The following is a 22,121-nucleotide window of genomic DNA, read 5'->3' on the forward strand; positions in this document are numbered from 1 at the left end:
TCTGGGGTGAAATGTGTATATTACATTGCAACAAGATGCCATTTTTTGTGTTCACTGTAAATCTATGTTAAAGTTCAATAAGGCTCAATGTGTGTGCTTCCCTCCCTGTTGTAGGCATGCAGCCATGGAAAAAGAGTGCAGAAATGAGTGTATTGATTTATGCCTGTCACTGCCTGACAGGAGCACATGGGGGTCTGGGAGTTTCAGTTTAGCTGATGGACTGTTCTAAACCTGACCTGGTTCTGGTGCTGTTACTTGTGAGATGTCTTTGATGCAGCTCAGTACTTTTGAAGTATTGTAGAAGGTGAAGCAGAGCCAGCTTTGTAGGCAATAACAACAGAATGAGATTATTTAGGCTAAAATGAGTCAATATTTGGAAAATTCCACTGTTAATAATCAGACCTTGCCTGAGGGGAGCTGATTGATGCTGCCTGTACCAGATGGTTTGCAGCATGAGACTGAGTGCTCCTGTGGACACCCCTGATGGGAAAGCAGCTTGGGGGAAAACATGAGGGTGCAGCCCGAAGATCCACCTGGGCACCAAGTCACCTCACTGGGAACAGCACAGTCAGGGCCTTCAGTTAAGGGTGGAGAAGAAAAAGCGCTTTTGGGAAAGATAGAAAATTAAACAGATTTGAGCTCTTGTCTGTGGTCACCCTCAATGGTGGCCTTGTCCGCAGCTGGTGCCAAGCATGGGGGTGCCTGACCTGCTTTTCCAGGGCTGTGAGCTCCTGCTGGCACCAGAAACACGAGGCCTTGGCTGTGTTAGGCTGACATCTGTCCTATAAAATTGGCAGCAATAATGAATGACAGCCCATATTTCTGTAATACCTTCTTCCTTGGGACACCTAACAACATGCCATTGATAATGCTCTTTAAGGGCTGGATTTTGGCCAGGTCCACGAAGAAGCAATAGCTTGGCCATGGTCCCACAAAATGGATGCTTCTGATCAGGGATAAGGGACTTGCTTTCCCTTCTCCCAGCTGACTTCCTCCCCTGAACAAACAACCTTTCCACACCTGACTAGAGGGTATTGATGGTTCTAATTGCCTGACCTGAGTACATGGTTGTTCTTGGCCTGGTGCTCAAGCTCTGAACAAGTGCACGAGCTCTGATGGGCAATTTTGGGTGGGAGCAGCTGTCTGTAGTGTCAGACTGCACATCTAATGACATGCCACTGAGCTGCCCTGGGTTAGGCTACAGCAATAACTCATTAAATATAATTCTGAGGGAGCCAATTTTGGGAGTGTTGGAGTGATCACAAACAGCTGAGGCATAAACGAGTCTTCTTCCCATCCTTGGTCCGTAGCACGGCTCAGGACTTCTCTGGTTATTTGTGGACAGAATTTATTGATGATTATTGTATTCCTTGGCATGAACTGAAATTTCAGGTTCATGGCCATTAACCATGGTGAGAACAAGTGAACCATTTGTCTCACATGATGGGTTTGCCTGTGGAAGCTGCAGATGCTTTGACTGACTTATGAGCGTGGCTGGGTGCTCGTGTCAGGTGCAAACAAAACAGCCAAAAATGCCCAGCTGGAATGGGTGTTTGTGTGTGTGACATGATGGTCCCTCCTGCAGATCCTGGGCTGGGAGCAGTGCTGTGGCTTCCTGGTGCCCTGATGAAATGTACTGCTTCTGCATTGTAAAGATAAAGAGGAGATGGATTAAACTCATCCGATGCTTTACAGTGAATCCTGGTAGAGCCTTTCTGCTCAAACTTTTTGTCCTGCTTTCCCTGACCACTGTGACACCAGCAATTTGCTGGTCTTTTTGAGTCACCAGCATAAAAGGAAACACTGATTTATACCACAGGAGCAGGGATGGGAACCTTCAAGCACCTTGTGTGCATGCAAAGGAGATTGATGCATCCGGTGCCGTGACTGCTCTGAAGAACTCTTCAAATCCTGGAGTGTGAGCCTGAGTGCAGTTTGAACAAGCTGTGTGCTTATGCAATTAAAACCAAGCTGTGCTGCTCCTTGGGCACTTACAGCATTCCATAGGGGCACACAGAGCTCAGGCACTGCTGTATGGGCATCTCTTTAAACCCAAATGGAGGGAAATTGGCCCCTGTGCTGCAGGAAGGAGGCTGTGGGTTTCTGTCTCTGTAACCACAAGCTCAGTTTCTGAGCAGTGATTGCACTTTCCAGCAGCACCTGTGCTCTTGTTTTGCTCATGGTGTTGCTTATTTTTAATGGATAAGGAGAGTCTGCAATCAATTTCAAAAATACAAGCAGTACAGTTTGAGCCCATAAGATCAGGAGTGGATGAGTACTTTCAAGAAGGCACTGAAGAAAAAAACACTTTAAAAGCAGTATTAATTCTATAATTGCTGTAGAGGATAGACACAGCAGGGCATGTTTTTTTCACAGAGTGAAACAGAATAATGAGGAATCACAACTTTATATCCTGTTCCATATTTTTCATTAACTTCTATTTGGAGGCAAACAAGTGCCTTCCTTCCCTTCTTCTGCTCCTGTAGGGAAGGCAGAGCTGCAACTGGGAACAGAGCTGTCTTGTGGCTTTAAGACTCTGTGAGAACAGAAAGCCTTGATGAATGCTCCTATGGAGATATAAAATGATTAATCTACAGGCATCTGAGAACACTTATGATTTAGGTTTTGGTCTTGTATCTGTTATTTCACTTATGGGGCTGTTAATAATCTTGTAATGCACATCAGGCTGTATCTTAATGATTAAAACATGATTAAAAAGGGTCTGTTCTATCTGTAACTGGTGAGAAATGCAATTATTTTAAGTAGTTCAATGCCTGTACCAGTCAGATGTAGTATTAAATGGCTTCAATAATTTGGCTGGAGGGATTTTTTGAGGTGCTGGAAGCACCCCATCAGAAGCATAGATAAGAATGTCGTGCCAGCTCTGGAGCTGGTGTGGGGGCAATGCAGGAGGCCATGGGATAGAGAGCAGAGGGATGGGAGGAGAGTGAGAATAAGTGCAGAGAGTGAGTGTCCTTCTTACCCTGAGACAGCTGGGCAGGTGGAATAAGGCCTGGGTGGGAAATGTAATGAGGATGGCAGAGCTGGGGGGCACACAAGGATGGACATGTGCTCAGGGGGAAGCTCTAGGGCTGGAGATGAGGTGAGGGGGAAAAGCTCTTTGCCTTCCTCACTGAGAGCTTGTGCTGACAGGAAATCCCAGGGATGACCTTTGCCTCCTAATGCTGACCTGCTGGTCCTGGGGGGGAGCCTGCAGTGCTGAGACCATCAGGTCATCTGGCAGTGCTTCCCAACAGGCTCCCCTGCCTCTGAAAGGTCCAGTGCTCCTCAAAACCTCACAGCTCCTTCGCTCTGAGATAATTAACTGTGTCATTAGCAGGGATCAGACTTCAGTTTTGAAGACTAAACCCAACTGCAAGCATGGGGGTGGGACATGGATGGGCTTAAAGCATTTCTGAGGTTTTTCACTTATGCTTCCCTCATATGGGATGCATTTCATCTCCTCACCAGCCTTTGCATATCAACAACAGAGTTAAGAATTAAAGCAGAATAAAAAATGGACAGTTTTTCCAGTTTGTTGTATTTCTAGTGTGGAGGGCTACTCTTCAGCTCAAACCCAGTACAGAAGCTAATTGCTGAGAAACAGGGGGATCTTTGAAAGCCCCAATTAAAGGCAATTTTAAATCTCCATTGATATTAGGTAGAAAATCACTGCTGCTGGATGCATACCAGTTAGCAAGACCAGCTTACCAACTGAGGGGTACAACTGACCTGGTGTAGAAATGGGCAAGGCTCTGCTGAGCAAGTTGTAATTAAACTAAGAGGTATTCTATAGAAATTTGGCCTCTTGTCCCTCCTGCACACCCCAACAGTGCAGCTGGGAGATGATGGTTGGACAGTAAGGGGCAGGTATGTGCCTGTGCTGTGCTAAGTGAAGCCAACTTGATCTGGATGGAGCCCAGCAAGGAATCTCAGTGTGCCTGAAGCACAAGGGTCACCAGCACCTGTGGGGCTGCCTCAGAAGGGCACAGCTTCAGTTCTGCACTGGGCAAGTTTTACATAAACATTTTCTGCTTATTTCTGGTGAAACACTTAATGAAGCTGTACTGCCTCATATTTTTTGTTAACAACCAAATATTGCAGCTGACAGTGTTTGCCTGGACACACAGAAGTGAGTCCCTGGTCACACAGGAGCCAGAGGCAGCTTTGCCACCGAGTTCAACCAGCACTAAAGCTATTCCTGTAAAAGTGCATTTCAACAGCTGCACTGCAATACCTCTGCTCTAAACCTCTAGTTAAATGCATGTTAAAGTCTAGGATCAATCTGCCAGGCAGTAAGTTAATGGCCCATGCTGTAGCTGCTGCTGTGATGCCTCTTTTCCATTAAGAGAGAGGCAGTGTGGCTCTGAGTGGCTCGTGTGTCTGGAATGATGGTGCTTGTGGCTCACACCTGCATGGGGAGGATGCTTGTTGCATTTAAACTAGATTACATGAGCCAAAAGGACTGTTCAGCCCAGCAGGCACTGCAGAGCTGCAGTGCTCCAAAGGGACACTCTTGTGGCAGTGGGAACTCCTGGCATGTCCCCCATGTCCCCCCCAAGCATTATTTCAAAAAGTTCATGCAGATCCCTCCACTGACTCAGTTTTGCTGCCCTTGACCTGCAGGGTGCTGCAAGCATCAGTACTTCTGTGTCTGCAGCCTCTGAACAGGCATGCAAAAAGCCAGGAGACTTTGCTATCCCTGCCCTCTGTTGGCACAACATCCTGCATCTGGCTCAGGGCACACTGACCTACCAGCTGATCCTGGAGTGTAAAGGGGAGAGATGTTGGTCTGTTCTGGATGCATGCCATGCTCCAGTCTGCTGGGTTGCCTCTGGCATTTTGGATATAGCCTGGAAGGCACTGGACCTGAAAGGTTCAGTGCTTGGTGTTGGGATCTCCCAGCAGTCTGCACCTGGCATGCAAAGCAGCACAGAGAATAAGTGACTTCTCCAGCTCCTTTAAAAGCAAAAGTAGAAAGGGAAATAAGAAACAATTACCAGTTTTGAAGGTGGGAAAGGTGCTGAGGCCTTTTGCTTTCCTTTGCCATGGCTGTGCTCCTTATCTCTCTTGGGCCCCATGCTGTAAATCCCATGTTCCCATCTGAGGAGCACTGGCTGCAGGCTCCCTCCAGAGCCCCTTGGTGCAATCTGGGTCATTCAGAGCAGGTGTTCAGGAATGATCCTGCACCTCCCTGCTGTGCCAGGACACAGCTGTGCCTTCCAGGGCATGGGAGGTGCTGGGCTGGTCCTGAGTCCTGCTCCTAAACCTGGCTGGCTCAGCCCACTGCAGCCTTGGGGCTCCTGGGCTGGTGCCTGAGGTTGGGCAGTGCTGGGACACCATGCTGGGGACACAGGGAGAATACCTTGTGGCATCTATCTCCCACTTTTTGGGTGGTGAGGACTCAGTGACTGAGGCTGGTGCCGGGCATCCCTGTGAGGCAAAATCCCCCTGCCCTGCCCTGCCCTGCCCAGGGGCTGCTGGAGAATAAGAAGATTTCTAGTGGGGCGGTGAAGGCCTCCTAGGGAAAGACAGGATTTCCTCCAGTGGGACTGAGTAGATTATGACAGAGAGCTAATCTGTATGGCTGTTTCATAAGTTTCCCCAGTGCCTGGACTCCGTGCTCAGCAACAGACACTCTGTGTGCTGAGAATAACTGATTGCCCAGAAGCACCATGGAAGAATGTGTGGAGGTCTGGAGCAAGCTCTGCCTCTCAGTCTCTTTGTGGTTTTGTGTTATCTAACAAAATCTCTCCTCATTCCCACACCAGGTTAGTAGGAGGGACAAATGTGCTGTCAAGCCCCACTGCTTGGTGGAAACCACCCTTCACCTGGAAGTTTACATTCCTTGTGAATCCCCACCTCTTTCCTTCACCTTATTCACCACAAACAGGAAAATGTTTGTGGTGACAATCCCAACTCCAAAGCCACTGTTCAGACCACTGTCCATCTCCTACTCATTTACTGCAGTCAGAATTCACAAGCAAAGGCAGGATGCAGGTGCTGCTCCAGCCCAGGGATACCACCATGAGGGGCTTTGCTACTGCTGGTCCCTGTGCTCAGACCAACTGCACTGTGCAGCAAAAATCATAAGCAAGCAACATCCAAGGCTTTCCAGATTATGTTACTACAAAGTGTAAGTGAAGATCTAAGTTCCCATCTGGACACTTGCTCTATCCAGCTTCAAGTTTTTATCCAAATTAGTTAAATGCTCACTGCCTTAGTTTTTCTGTTTGTAAATCCCTAACCTGCCTCTTTGCTATTCTTGGATTAAAATCACTGTGTATAGTACAGCTCCTGTTCCAGCAGCTCCTGCTGCTTGTACACATTTGGACAAAAGAACTCTGAATGCATTCTGAGGAATATGGATATTCCCAGTCAGCCCAGGGCTGGAGTGCTGGCACTGCTGGGGAAGCTGGGGAGAGTGTGGAAGTTTGTGCTCTGTCAGTGGCAAGTTTGTGTGCAGTTACAGCTTCCTCAGTATTTTTCTGTTTTAAATGCAAACATATACATGACTTCAAGTCCATCCTAAAAAAAAGGAAGATCATAACCCCCAATTAGTGCATTAAAGCTGGCAGCCTGTTTTCATTTGTTACTCCTACACCTTTAGCTTGCCTGACACAGCTGGGGAGCGCTGCCAGTGAATGCTGTATGAACTCCTGTGTGTGAAGTTGGAGGGGATGGACAGTGAGTTCCCCCCTGGCAGTGAGCCACAGCCTGGAATTTCCTGACAGTTTTGCTTTGTGGTTCTGAGAGCAGCTTGCTGTCAGGGAGTGTTTCTTGTGTCCCTTCCCTACCCCATATGCTGTTTTCAGTCTCTATTGAAGCATTCTGGAGTATTTTGCTTTCCAAATGGGGTCCACAGGGTACAGTAATAAGTTGAAACATTCCAATATGCATCAGTTAGACATCACTGTAAGCCTCTAGCTCCAGCCCACAAATGCTACCAACAGCGAATTCATTCCTCAGATGAGCAAGTGTAATTTATAACTCAGAGCAGCACTTGAAACTGTTTGACTAATAAAATGCCCTTCACTCGACTCCTGGGTTAAAGCCTGGCTGGTGCCAGCCCCTTGTCAGTGGCAATCAGTCTAGGAAATCCTTTTCCAGTGTGCACCTAGCAGTCAAACCTGAATGTGTGCTCTGATACATGCTTTACTCTCCACTCCCCAGCACTGCCCTAAGTTCTTCCACCGACCCCATCCCAAATTGCTTGGCCCATCCAGCAGCTTCCCCCCATAAGGATCAGGTTTACCTGAGCAGCAGTGGAGCAGCAGTGCCTAAAATGGAGATTTCAATGGGATGCGACAGGGAGATTTTGCCTCTCATCTACGAACTTCTGTAGCTGCCACCTTTGGGAAAACAGCCTAGCTACCAGCAGAAGGCTTCCAAATATCTCGTCTCTCAATGTGTCCAAGTATTTCTTGCTGCTTTCACAGTTCCCAGGAAGTTTTAATTACTTTTGGTTTTTAAATAGAGGCAAAGCACCAGAATTCAGCAACTACACAGAAACAAGCTGTCAGTAGGAAGTGGGTGTGAAGACCCTCTGAATAAAGTCAACCCAAAAAAAGCTGAGCTTTCTCTCTCCAAACTTTATTTCACGAAGCTCCTTGTTCTCCCCACATTTATAAAAACTCTTCTTGAAATCCACTCTGCCTGGACATCCTGGGCTGCCGTGACTCCACTGGGGCATGTTGGCCATGTCCACGAGGGCAGGACGCTCCATGTGGAGTCGGTGCCTTCTCTGTCATTTGGCAAAGCTCATCCCTCTCATTTTTCCTTGGAAGAAAGCCGCAGGAGTCAGGCAGACGAAGGAGATCAGGGCTGGGGCAGTGCCAGTGCAGTGCTGAGCCCGTGGCCAGCAGCCCTGGCTGGCCGTGCACCCTCTGCCTCCGGAGCGTCAGGGCTGTGCAGGAGCGGGCGCGCGGCTCCTTCTCCGGTGCTCGCTCATCCCTGCGTGCCCTTGCCTGTGCTGGTGGGAAATCAGGGGCTTCCCAGCCCTTCCCTCAGTCACCTCCATCGGACCACTTTGTCCTTGGCTGGTGTTTGCTTTCCTGAGCCCAGAGCGTGCTGGAGAGGCGCTCCCGCCCGTCCCCAGCTGCTCACTGATTTCCCATGCTGCGCTCTTGCTGTTTGCTTCTGTGGCAGAAGGAAAAGCAGCTCTTGCTGGTCAGGTCCTCAGTTAGTTGTGAAAGGATCTTTGTTCCCCCTGTTTAAAATGTAAGGTCTCGCAAATTAAGAAGCTACAGCCTGTCTAGGTCTTATACCAGTCAGTCTCTGATTCATCAGAGAATCTCCTTGGTAACTAGCAGTTCCTCTCTGATGATTTGCTACTAAAAAGCTCTCCCAATTTAAAGATAAAACACAGTGAAAGCAGGAAGAGGAGCTACACTATACAGATACCTTATACAGAAACATATGCCTTGTGTGCACACAGCTATACTGGATATTTTCTGATGTGTGTGGGAAGCAGCCTCTCAGTGAGACAGCATGGTATTACCCTACGGATGGCAAATGTGCCCCAATTGCCTCATCTCTGCTAGAAATCCTTTTTGCTGCTCCAGGGTCAGTAACCCCATCTGCAGGGTAAATAATCCCCCAGGAGAAGATGAGGCTGGCATTTAACGAGGGGCTCAGCAGTTCATGCTTTAATAAGCCAGATTTCTGCCTTGTGTGGGACTGATTGCCAAGCACAAGGATTCAGAGACGGGGTGACTTTCTGCAGGAGCTGTGCCTGGTGTGTTTGATGCTGTCTGCTTGCCCTCTGGCTCTGGCATTGAGCCCCTGCTGCCTGACCCCCCCCTCACACATAGCAAGGTGCTGCCTGTGCTCTGGTGCTTGCTCAAGCTGTAGGGAAGGTGCTCACTAAAGAATTTTTTTTTTTCTAGGAATCAGTATTGCTGGAAAAGTTGGTCCAAGGTGAGGCTAAGCATATTCTGTGTTTGAAACAGTGAGTAACAGTGCTCAGAAAGTCAGTGTAAGTGAAGGATGCCAGAGGCAAATAAAGCTCTGTGGTGAGATTTGCCTGGGGTTCCTCAGGGATGAGGGAATGGTTTTGGGCTGGAGATCACTGTTCATGTTGTGCATGTCTGAAAGCTCCAACTCCCTGTGCATGCTGAGGCTGTGCCAGCAGCACTGTCCTGCTCTGGGTGGGGCTTTCTGTGGCACTGAGCCCACCCATGCAGTGAAGGGGACATCAAATTCTAAATGAGTGGAACCAAGCTGCTTCCAGTTCTTTTTCCCAGATAAATCAGGAATTTCTATCACTCCTAGACTTCTCTTGCAACGCCCTTCCAGCAGCCCTTGGCAGAAGCGAGCAGAGGATGAAGAGCAAGGCAGGTTCACACTGGCAACCCAGATCCTCCTCTGTATTTCCTCACTTGCCTTATGTTCCATGGCACTAATTCCTCTGAATCATCACAACAAACAGCAACAAAGCACCCAAATCCGTGAGATGTTTTTCCATTCCTGCAGGAGGGTTTTGAGCTCATTGTGGAAGCTTGCCCAGCCCTGGGAAGCACCAGCAGCTGGAGTGTGGCTCCTCCAGGCAGCTCTGGCAGTAAGGAGACCATACCCCATGGATGTCAGCAATTTGGGACCAAATCTGTGTTCCCATTAGGTGGTGTGGCCCCCCTAATATCTGAGCAGGAGAGTTCCAGCATCTGGAATGCTCTGCCTGGGGAGCCCTGCTTAGATTCAGACCTGTGGTTTCAGGGTCTTTAATTTTAGCAGGAAAACACTTGAATGTAAATGTTTTTTCAGCCCATACCAGCAAAGCCAAACGTGCTCAGACCTACATTTATCAAGGAATATGAGTGACAATAAGCTGGTTCTGATTAATGAGGGCTGATATATTCAAGCTGATTTTTGATGCAATTGAACATGTCAGGAACACGACCTCATTCTGGTTAAGGAATGAGTTTCTAGATAATCAAAGTTCTGATAAGCAAGGCCTGACTTCCACCTCAGTCAGGAAGAAAAGGAGAGATTGATGCTCATCCTCCCCCTTCCTGCTCTCCTGCTGCCACTGTGGGTGCTGAGCCTTGGCATGGGCAGGTGAGACCTTGCTGTGTGGGGTCAGGTGCTGCTGTTTCTGTCCTGAAGGCAAATTACCATGGGAAGCCTCTTCTCCGCCTCTCTCCTGCCTTTAAATTTCCTTCCTGAAGCTTGGAAGCCTTTGCTGCTATCAGATCAGTGAGCCAGTGCCTGTTGGAGGGAGGGAAGCAGATGGAGGCCCTGATGGGAGGGATGTCTGCAGGCATGTCCTGGCTGGCTCCATGTCCAGGATCCCCTTCTGGAGAGAAGGATGGACAGAGGTCAGCTCCAGCAGCACTGCCACTCAGTGCCATTCTGTCACCTGAAGCCACCAGACTGGGAAAAGCAGGACCACTTTTGTTTTACCCAGGGGTAGCAGGAGCTCGTTTCCCCTGGGGGAGCCTCAGAGCAGAGCCTGGGTGCCATGCCCACCCCCCAAACTCTTCTGGAGCAGGAGATGCTCCCTCAAAGCCTGTCCTGAGCTGTGGAGTCAGGGAGCAGACCTGAAGATGGACTGTTTACCTTTGCTGAACTTCTGGAGTGGCAAGATCTCAATTTTTATGTGATATGTTTTAATCACAGTGTGGTGACTTGGATCATGTCATGGGCAGAAGTGGAAAACATCAAAACCTGCTGGTTCCTCACCCCCACCTGGTGCCTGCATCCTTCCCTTGGCTTCCCTCACACAGCATCTCCTCAGCTGGGCTAATGCCCACCCTGCAACCTGGGTTTGCTTACAAATTGATATTTATAGATATAAAAACAGAGCTCATGTGCAGTGCTTTGCTCTTCCTATCTCCTTTGCAATGTGTCTCTATTTTGGGAAGTGGAACAAAGGTGTCTGCAGCTATTTCTAGCAGGGGAAGGTGCACAAAGCCTTCAGCCTGGGTGGGCACTGACCCTGGCTGAGGGGGATGTGGGGTCCCTGCCATCAGAGATGATGGTGGTTTTTTTCTGCTTTTCTGTATCTCTTCTCTTTTAAAGCAGTTGTTGGCCTAATGCTGAATAAGATATGAACTTAGAGGACTGTTAATGGCAGTTTGAAAAAAAGAAAACGTGCAAAGCCTTGGCAAGTTTTTTTTATGAATTGAATCTCTTGAGATGAAAGCTTCATTACTGTGAAACAATGAACCTGCTACACTTTTAGTAGTACAAATGGGTTTCATTTGTATTAGGAAGATACAAGCTTATTATTTTTAGTTTGTTCCTGTAGTACCAGGAATGTTAAATGTGATAATCAATGTAATTGAGGAACTGAAATTACAGAAAATTGCAGCACTCTCAGAAGTGGTAATGACTACTGCAGCATGGCCAAAAGGTCTGGGACACAGGTACAGGAGTGCTTAAAACAGACTCCTGTCCCAAGTGTGGGTGATCCAGGATCCCTGGTTGTGCTGGGGTCTGTGGGAGGACCCTGCAGCCCCTGTAACCTCCCCAGTTCTGGTGGGATGTTCCCAGGCCTGAGCACCCAGCAGGAAGCTCAGAGCTGTGGGATGCACTTGGGATGGCTTTTCTGGAAGGACAAAGGGAAAAGGAGTTTTTGCTTTTGTCCCCAAGCCCGAGGACTTGGGAGAGGAGGTTTCCCCTATTGGGATCTGGGGAGTAAGAACATTTGGGAGCGAGCCTGACTGCAGGATTTGGCACCTAAGTTTGAGCAGGTCTTTACTGAAGATTTGCAAAGCTGGATAGATCAAAATTTGGCCACTTTGCCTTGTTTTTCTTTCCTTTTTTTCTCCCCAGAAATAGCAAAAGGCACACATTTGACACCAAAAATCTACTGTCAAATTCCCAGCTCCTCTTCCTAAGTACAAGGTTGCTAAGGACTTTCAATTAAATGCTTCAGAGCCCTTAACACAGAGAAAACAAACACAGAGAAAACACAGAGAAAACACAGAGAAAACACAGAGAAAACACATCTCCTCTCCAGGCCACTGCTCATAAACTGTGATGCTATTTTGTGAAACTTTCACTCCACAAACCCAGCAGCAGGCACCCACCACAAAACTTCAGCCTGAATTCTATGAAAAACACAGCATAAGCAGCAAACTCATGGGAGGACCCACCAGCAGCAGGTTGGTCACCTATAGAGCAATGGAGACCATGGAGATCCAACTCCAGCTTTGGGGAGCTTCTGATTCCAGGCACCAAATCCAGCCTTTCCTGCATTTTTAGGCAATTTCCCTCCTCATTTCATTCCCCCCCTCATGCAGCTGGGTTTTTTTTGTGATTTACTGTGTATGTTAGTCCATAGCAGAGGTGGAGGGGAGGAAGGCAGATCCTTGTGTCTGCCCTGGTTCACAGGAGGCTGTGTGAGGCAGCTGGGCTCCATTGAGGGCTGCTGGGCATCAACCTGGGTGGTGATGGGGGACTAGAAATCCATAGAACCCAGGGCAGACTAAAGATATTTTAAATGCAGCCTGTGAAGCTGCTAAATTCAGAGCAAGTCAGAAAGAAACAACAGCTTGCAAAGGTGCAGCCAGGTTTGTTTATACCTTCTCCATTTTAATTTGTTTCACTTTGAGGAGGGAAATTTTCTATATCAGAAAAGTTGCCTTGTTCTGGTGGTCTCTAATAAATCACAGCTGTGGACACCCAAAAGTGTTGTTGGAGGTTTTTTTGCCATGCCAGGACAGGCTCCCAGCTGGCAGCATTGGAGCTGGTGCCCAGCCTTGCCCCCCAGTGCCAGTCTTGAACAGATAACCCCAGAGAAACGAGGTTTGCCCATGAATGAACTCACTTTAGTGCTTGCCATGAGTTAGATTTAAGCCTACTGCAATCAGAGTGTGTGTTGGGGAAATGACTGAAGGCAGAGCTGGAAGTGGAGATGCATGGGCTGTGCTGTTCATGCTCATAATGCAATTGCTTACATTACAAAGCAATTATCAGAGTTTGAAATTCCAATAGCATTTAGAAAGGCATATATGCTCGGGGGTTTTCCATTTGCAGTGATGTTTCTTTTATTGTACCTACTTGCCGAGTAACTTCACTGTTTTAAACACATCAAAGTGCTTTAGAAATCTGTTTGTGATCTTTGTTGAAAAACAAAGGCAATCCTGCCAGGTCCACACAGAACACTTGCTCTGTCACAAGTGGCTCCTAAAGCCCAATTTGGGTTTTGTGAGGTTTAATGAGGTAAAACCCCCTGTCCAGTGTTTCCTGCTCCCTTTGGTAAATTTTGGCAGCACATCCTTCAGCTGGGGCAGCATGCTTCAGTGCTCTCTCTATCACTGCAGTGCCATCAGCTTTTCCCTATCTGTCCAACTCCTCCAGGAGCAGCAGTCACTCTTGCAGTAAATTTTCACCTGGAATAGCACATTATTCTTGTGGCCTGCTCCTGGTGCTCTGCAGACAGGCTGAGGGGGTGGGAAGGGCAAACCTTCCCCAGCAGCTGCTGAAGATGAAGTTCCTGGCTGATAATTTGAGGTGGTGCCATTTTGGCTAGCAGGGCTCTGGACAGCCACAGCCCAGCCCAGGAGAGCCAGAACTGAACTGGGACCCACTGGAGGGGGTAATTCAGACAATCCTTATCACTTAGCAAGGGACTCTCTGCAGAGAGGAGGATGTTTGAACCTGACAATTCTACACCTCCCAGCAGTGCTGCTGTTCCCTCAAACAGCATCAACACACTAATTGTTTATCACCATTTATCAGGTGCAAAATGCATATGAAATTGTAATTTCCATAGTAACCATAATCATCACCTTCCCATGCAGGCATTGGAATGTCAGGATACTTGAGAGTACCCCATGTACCTGTGTCCTTGTGTGAAGCACATCCTCTTCTGGCAGCCAGCCTTTTGTTTTTGGGCTTCCACTGCTTGGCATATAAGCATTTGTAAAGCCTTGATTACTCATCAATACCCCTGCACTAAACACATGCTTCTCTAATGTCTTTAAGGTTATGTGGGATTCTATTTGCAATCCCTTTCATAAAAAAAAAATTACACAAACCACTTGCTGCTAAATCTGGCTGTCAGCAAGCAAATGCCAGAACCCAAAATGACTATTATTATTACTGCTATTTGCACCATTCCAAAACCCATTAATTTGCTTGTTGCAGTGTTAGGTAATGAACACTTCTGCAGCAAGGTCACACCTCCATTTTACATCAAATAACTATCTTTACTCATGTTTGATATATGAAGCCTATTTCTTGCTTAGGGCATAATGTTTTATTAACATTATTTTCCTTTGTTCTTTCTTACAGATCGTCTATTATGACTCTAAAGATTGCCTCATGACATCTCTTTTTAAATTCAATGCATAATTACATAAAACAGAAATTCATTTGATGCTACATTAATAAATCTCTCATAATTTTCATTGAACAGGGGGACACGCTGCTATTATTTACCAGAAAACATGGATTTAGTTAAGCTTCGTGGAATTTTGCTGTCACTGACACAAGTATTGGATATGGGCACAGCAATGAAGGAAATAATGTGAAGGCAAACTGTTCAGTTCAAGCCAAAAAGACTGATGGAAAGAGTAAAAATAGTAGAGGTATGAAAGCAAGAAGTACTGAAATAAATATCTGACATGGGAACTTGCAGGGAGGGTTCACTGCAGTTGCAGCTGTGCCTGGCTGAATGTCAGCCTGGGTTAATGTGCAAGGTGACAGATGCCTTGGGAACAGGCAAACGCTGAGGAGCAGAGCTGGTGTCCCTGGGCCAGGTCTGCTGGTGGAGCTGAGCTGCTCTCAGGTGCCCTTGGAGCATCAGTGACTTTGTACAGCTGTGGCTTTGGCGCTCCTCTTTGAGGATGATGGTGCAATCCTTCACCTCCACAAGAAAAGTGCCACCTCTCCTCCTGGCTGCACAGTTTTGATCTACTGACCCTATCCTGCTTGATCTGCTTCACCCACTTCAGCTGGTCTGGCTCACCTCTGACTCTTTGAGCCCAATTTTCCCCTGATTGGCTGTATCCACCCATTGCTGGGCTTCTCAGTGCTGTCAGCCACCGTGTCCAGGTGCTTCTGGTTACCCCAGCTCCTCCTCCAGCAGGGCTGCTCCTAAATACCACACAGGTAACCTTGAGCTGTAATTTCACTGTCCCCTTGCTGTGGCTGAAGGAGTCTCAAGGGTCTTCACAACCATTATAGAATCTACTGTGCAAGGACAGAGAAGAAAAGAGGACCTCTCACCCTGAACTTTGGATTTGCAGGAGGTAAGAGCTGCTGTTATTGTTCTGTAGATAGAAAACCTGCTGGTTGGCAGATATTAAGTGTTTGGCTCAAGGTCACAGTGAGTATCTTTGAAGTCACTTGATAAACACTTTGTTCTCAGCAAAGGATGTGCCTTGGGCTGTGATCTTATCCTGTAACAAAAGCTGAGATACGTTCCTCCTCGTTTGTTCTAGTCTGGTGGTGTAAGTTGCTCACAGTTAATAATAAGGGGAAGGCTATTAATTGTGCCTTCTGATATATGTTTTTAATTTCTTTATTCATAATGAGCTCATTGCTGCAGCAGCAGGAGTGAAATATGTGATACTACTGGAATTTCTTTGCAATTCAGCATTAATTAATGTCCACTTCTCACACAACGTTAATAATAATGTGCCTAATGTTTCAGAGGCTGCTGTGGAAAATTCTTCTCTAGCTGGCAAGAGCTGAGATTTGCATTTTAGCCTTTTGTTTAAAAATGCCTCTGAAGGACTTTGAAGTATTAGAGTGAAGTTGGATGTAGCACCCCTGTCCAACCCAGCACAGTGTAATCAGAATTCTGGTCTGTCTGCTCCCCTTGTCTCTTCACATTTACCAGCTGGTGCAGGGAAGGACACCTCATTTCCACAGAGGCCATGGTGAACCCTTTGTTAGGGGAGCATGTTTGTCAGCCCTTATTCCTGCTGTTCCAGCAGAGTTTTGGTTAACTCACCATGGCACTTGCTACCTCTGACATCATTTGTGTCCCCTTGCGTGGGATGGGCTCCTGGGTCTGTGTGGTGATTTTCCTCACCTGTCCTGCATACTGCAGGTTTTGCTGGTCTTTGTCCCTCTGGAGGACCAGACATGTCACTTAGCAAGACTGGCCATCCAGGGATAAAAATATGGCACTAAAATTAAGTTGCTGTTTGCCTATACTGTGAGATTTGTGTTAATACCATCGCAAGGTTAAACCCATTTCTTCACAAGTTAAAGAGGATGGGTTTACTGGCCTGAAATGTTGATTTTTCAGCATACCTTGCTGCAATTTCATGCATGTTCATCTCCTCAGCCCTGTCCAGGGAAAAGGAGGGGCTGGGTGTTGACCTATGGCCTTTGGTAGAGACTGGGGAACAGTCAGACTGATGGTTCATGGCTTACAAACAGAGTATATCCCTCTACATTTAATGATATCCCTAGTTTGGCAGCAGGACTGGGCAGATTTTAGGCCCTCAGCACCACAGTGACTGTCTCTGCTGTGAGGATGAAAAGAAGTCAAAGGCTGTTGCATTTCTTATTCCTGACCCTTTAAAGTATGATGTGACCTTTAGCATATACAGAGAGCTGAGAAATTGATAAATGCACACAGATTGAAACAAGAGATGCTGCTTCCTTTCCTGAGAGCCCTGTCAGGCTGTTGTGGGAGTGGGATGATGTTGCATGGCAAACTTAGGAATTTGTGTGTGGCCTTGCTGCTAAAAGCTTCATCTTGTGGCACCAGGGGATAACACTGAAATTGTGCATGGCCTCTGAATTTTTGCTGGTTTTAGGCTGTTGAATGAGCAGATGTGGAAACTGCTGCTTCACTCTGCATGCTTGGAGTGGCATTCCCAAAAGCTCCTGCCATGGCCCAGGTTGGAAACACCCTTGTCTGAGGGCAGCCTGTGGTGTGGAGAGGTGCATTAGAAATGTGTCACCTTGTCCCCATGGTCATCTCTGACGCCTTGCTTTGTGCACCCTGTGTGTCTGAGCTGGAGAAGCAGCTTTGCTGACTGGGACAGGTGCAGCGGGGAAGTCCTGCACCCCAGCAAGGATCAGGTTTTTGCTGCTGCTTTTCCAGCCCTGCTTTGCTGCAGGCTGGAGCTCACCCAGTGCTTGTGCAGGGATCACAAAGCCAAGTCCTGGATAGGCTATGGAATGGGAATGGGGAGACTCTCAGACTCCCCCTGGTAGAGGGGGTGTACCAGGGACTGTTTGGCTGCTTTGCCCCCTGAGGGCAGCTGGGGAAAACTGCTCCTTTTGTGCCTGGGCACTGTCACATTGGAAAGAAAATGGGAGGTGACAAATATTGCAGTTCCCCACCCCTGCTCACCAAGTCTTGGCAGGGAAAAGGCACTCATCACAGCCAGGCCTGCCGTCTCCTGACCCTACAGCTTTGGTGGCAAAGCTCAGAGGGAGGGATGCTGGATCCTGCTCCATCCTGCTTCACTGAGTTGCCATTAGGAAAGTTCCTTGTTTTTGGCTTTGTGTCTAATTTGGAATATGTGCAGATCTTGGTCAGGAAAAGTGAAGAGCACTAATTACTACACCCTGAGGTCATGGCCTCAGTGTCCCCATGTTGCATCTGACTTTAGGATTAAGTGGGAGGCTAAATACAAATCCAGGTGGTATCACAGAATCTTCAGTAATTTACCATTTCACTCACAAATGTGCTTTGCAGAGAAATAACTACTTTAAACCTTTCTCTTTGCTACACCCACTGACAAATATAGCTCTGAATCAGTATAATGCTGTCTTTCCAAAGCTCCCATTCACATCTGTCTGTGCTGAATTCACACACAGGAGTTTTCTCAAAGGGATGAATTGCTAAAATTCCTCATGAATGTGGTTATCAGAGAGGCTGCTCTAATAAAAATAATATACATCAGCAGAGCTGGCAGGTTTTTACTGGGGCAGTTCTTCATTGAGTCCAGAGTAGATTCTGTGTGATGAATCTTAGTGCTGCCACTCTTGATCCTAATGGTGTGAACAGCCATTGAGCTCACAAACCAGCAGGGCCCTTCAGTGGCTGGTGGTTTTTTGGCATCATGCTCAAGTGGTCTCCAGCCTTTCCAGTCTTTTGCCAGACTCTGACTAATTCACCAACTCTTTTATAATGCATGTGTTCCTCCTGCAATGTGTCTTTTAACCTCTGATGTTCAGTATTTTATGATATGTGCTGCCTGCTCTCGGTGCAGGGTGTGAACCCCACTGCAGACACCTGGCTCCATCTCCAGAGATCCAGGTAACACTTGGTTCTTAGAACGCCTGTGGGATTTGTTTTACAGCTTTCCCTTTCAAAACTTTTTGAGCTGGATTCCCCTCTGGCTTTCACATGCAGTTATAGCTCTAGGCTGAACTGGAGACCGAGAGATAAACCAAATTCTGTGGGGCTTCTGTGCAGAGTACAACTGGTCCATTCATTATGGAGGATGCTGCTGCTTGTTGAGCCACCTCCAACCAGTTGGGTATTTCTTGAGCATCACAGTTTGTCTCCTGGAGACACCCACAGCCTGAGGCTGTGAGTCCACAGCTTCAGTGTTTGCTTGCTATCAGGATGACAATGACCTTGTTTCCCTGGCTGGGTTGAAGCTGTGGCTGTGTCATGCAGGATGCACACCCTGCAAACAGGGACAAGCAGGAATTTGGGAACAGCCTGTGCCTGGTGCTTGTGCTCCTTCCTTGCCACGTGCTGTGCAGGACCACTGGATCTCAGTCCCACTGTGCCAGCTTCATTCTGGAAGTGGTGGAAGGGGTTTTTTTATTTCCTTTTTTAAAGTATCTATTGCTGATCTTATGTGTCAACAAACTCAAGTGTTTGCAGCAGAGACAGTATCTTACTGAGTTGTTTTGCATCAGTGGAGATCTCAGCAAAAACAAAAAAAAAAGAATAAATGCTAGAGAATTTAGTGAGACCTGCACCAGCCTTGTCTAATACTAACCTTGCAAGAAGTCCTTGGATGATGTGAACTGGCTGCTGTTGCTGGCAGAGAAAATAAAGTTGCAGCAGTTTATACAGCTGAGTACCTGGTCATTACATCTCACGTTGTGGAAGCACAGGTTAAAATGGTTATTCATCTCTGGTCCCTCAGCAATGTGAGAGTCTGTAGCAATCTCTAAGATTAGGGTAATGGAGAGCCCAAATTTTATATACAGCCTGCTAAACTGTTTACAAAATGCTTCAGCTCCAAGAGGGGAGTGCTGCACGTGCAGTGTGGAGTGGATCTCCCTCCCTCCCTGCCTCTGCTGGGCTTTTAAACCCCTGTGTGTGTGTGTGGGGTGCCCTGAAAGTCAGACTTGGCAGTGCTGTGGGTGCTCTGAGCTGGAGGCTGGCACTGCTGGCGCCAGCACCTGGGATTTCCAGATGAAAAGTGTAGCTGAGGAGGGGGTACCACATATTTATGGAATTGCCTATTCTTTGGGAGCAGACATGGAGCCAGGCTGCGTTTGAGCGACAATGTAAAGCCAAGTTGGAGGAATACACTGTCATGCAGGACTGGAGCCAGTGGCTTGGCTGTGTCTCATGTTTCCAGGTGACTTTAATTACACTCCCATGCAGGGGAGGGTGTAAAACATGATGGCACAAATAAACAAAACCATCCAGCTAGCAGGAGGCACATTGCAGGTTCTTAGTTTCTAATCCAACATCCTTCAGCCCATGTTTCTAGGTTCCCTGTGTATTAATACAAGTCTTAAAAAAAGCAGTTTGTGAGAAGGATTTTGAATGCCAGAGCAGAAAGTTACTGAGACCAGGAACCAGCTAAGTTTTGGCTGTCTTGGGCCAAGCCTGGGATTGCTCAGCAGGCTTCAGTGGAGTGATAGTGGGTTTGCCCTGGGAGAAAAACAGTTTGTCTGACCATCAAGAGAAAACATAATTCAGACTGCAAAGCAGAACAGAATGAATTTTTGTAGCTTGCTTGCTGAAATATTTTTCTTTGAAAGTCTGCTCTGGTGTTGTGAAGGAGATAGCAAAAGAATGGATTTGGTAAAGGTGGGGGTGCCTCAGTGATGAATGGAAAATTTTCTTCCCTCTCAGTTTGCAGCAGTAATTCTATGTATCTGTTCATAGGTTTCTCAGAAAACTCTTTTCATCCTTCCAGCAATATTTGATGCCCTGTGTATCCTGCAGACTGCAGAAAATGTTTACTCTGTCTTGTTTGCCCTTCTCCCAACAATGCACACGCACAAAGGACAGTTTTGAAGTGTTTGTTCCTTTTGATTGACAATAAAAATCTTTTGCTATGAATTCTGGCAAAAAGTTCATGGTCCTCAGAATGCTTTACAGTTAATTCTTGTTTCATTTGCATGACTAAATAATAGTTCTGCATCACTTCATTACAAAAAATTTGCAGAGCTTCTTTGTTGGAGAAAAATCCAGCAGTAAATCCTGCTTCCATGTATGGTTAAATTGTTTTAAGCTAAAAACCACAATAGGAACAATTATTTTTCATAGAATAATAGTATTTTTTGGGTTGGAAGGAACCTTCAAGATCATCTTGTTCCAACCCCTGCCATGGAGAGGGACACTTTCCACTAGCCCAGGTTGCTCCAAGCCCTGTCCAACCTGGCCTTGAGCAATTCCAGGGATGGGGCAGCCACAGCTTCTCTGGGCAGCCTGTGCCAGCTTCTCACCTTCCTCAGGGCCAAGAATTTCTTCCCAATACACATGCTAAACCTGTTCTGTTTCATTTTAACACCATTCCTCCCTGTTCCATGCCTCCATTCCCCTGCCAGGAGTCCCTGTGCACTCCCTTGCAGGCCCCTTTAGGCACTGGAAGGAGCTCTGAGGTGTCCCCAGAGCCTTCTCTTCTCCAGGCTGAGCAGCCCCAGCTCTCTCAGCTCTCTCCATGGCTGAGGTGCTCTGAGCATCTCCCTGGGCTCCCTCCACCAGGTCCTGGTTCTTGTTGGGCTGAGGAGCCCAGAGCTGGTGCAGCACTGCAGGTGGGGTCTCAGGAGAGCAGAGTAGAGGGGGACAATCATTGCCAGGTCATGTGGAGCTCCTTGTCAATCAACGCTGCCAAGCCCTTCTCCTCAGGGCTGCAGATGCTTTTTATCCCTTCAAATGCAGCCTTAGGTAAGAGGAGACAGTGAGGCTTCAAGGCCCAGAAGAATCTGGGTGTGGATGGTGGAAACAGTGAAAGATGTCTGTGTGTGAGAGACAATCCAGGTTTCTCTCAGCACAGTGATGTGAAACACTGGTGATTCACTGCTGGAATCTGCCACATCCAAAGAATTGCCATGAATTATTTAGCAAGCCTAATTGAATGTAATTTTGCTGTTGGAGATAAGTAGCCACTAAGCTTAAAAATCAATTTGCCCATGTCACAGAACTGGTATCCCTCAGAACTGGCTTGGTGCCAGTGCTGCCTCCTTCATGCTGCGTTTTTAGGCCCTTCTTTGGTGTCAGCTTGGCCTGGGATGCCCAGCAGCCCACGGCTCTCTGGGATTTTACACGCAGCAGGATGTAAATCTCCCTGACTTTTCAGAGTGGCACAGAGCTCAGACATTCCCTTGTCCCTTCTGGAGGATTTATGATGTCTTGGGGCAGTGTGGCACACACCCCCTGTTCTCTGAGGGGTGCACAAGGGCTGGGCTTTGCCCAGAGCAGCTGGCAGGACTCACAGTGGATGTGCCATGGAACTTGTGAGTGAGTGAAAGCGAGCCAGGAGCTAGCACAGCTGAAAGTATTACTGCAATGGGAGTTGGAAGCACTGTAAAGGGGTTGGGCAGGCCAAGAAACCTAGATTTAGTCTATTGAGGTCAACATCATCTACTGGGGATTAGGTGGGATCAAGTAATTAATGAAAGGGATAATTCATACCAGTTTTCTAATCCCTGCAGATAGTGTAGATGACACACTTCTGCTTCTGACCCTTCTAGATATGTTTTCATTGTAAAGATGTGCAGAAAGGGAAAGAATGGGCAACAGGCTGCAGAAGCTGCCACTAACTCTCTCCAAGTGGAATTTTTTCAGTGGAATTTTTTGCTTCAATGTTGCTCAGACTTTTCACAACAATGTCCTAAAGTCAGAGTGATGTTTTTGGTTGCAGAATTTTTTGGTTCAGAACTTCCAAAACTGTTTCTCTCTCTGTTTTAAAGCTCACAAGATACTGTTTCAATAATTTAAATTAAACTCTTGGACTCTGTTTTGAAATAGTTTTCTAATTTTAAAATGTCCCTTAGTTAAA

General features: G+C 47.2%; 1 protein-coding gene across 2 annotated transcripts in view; it reads right to left on the reverse strand.

The window, feature by feature from the left end:
* Positions 1 to 22,121, reverse strand: part of KCNMB2 (potassium calcium-activated channel subfamily M regulatory beta subunit 2) — a 95,605-nt gene that overhangs the window by 42,553 nt on the left and 30,931 nt on the right. The window contains exon 1 of one of the 2 annotated variants that reach the window (XM_066556788.1): positions 7,256 to 8,259. The exons of the other annotated variant lie outside the window; for it this stretch is intronic. Coding sequence (XP_066412885.1) covers positions 7,256 to 7,329 — 74 coding nt within the window. The 5' untranslated portion in view covers positions 7,330 to 8,259. Of the gene's footprint in view, positions 1 to 7,255; positions 8,260 to 22,121 lie in introns of those variants that run through there. 2 annotated transcript variants of the gene reach the window in all.

The sequence above is a fragment of the Molothrus aeneus genome, chromosome 10 (assembly GCF_037042795.1).
Source record: "Molothrus aeneus isolate 106 chromosome 10, BPBGC_Maene_1.0, whole genome shotgun sequence".
NCBI lineage: Eukaryota > Metazoa > Chordata > Aves > Passeriformes > Icteridae > Molothrus > Molothrus aeneus.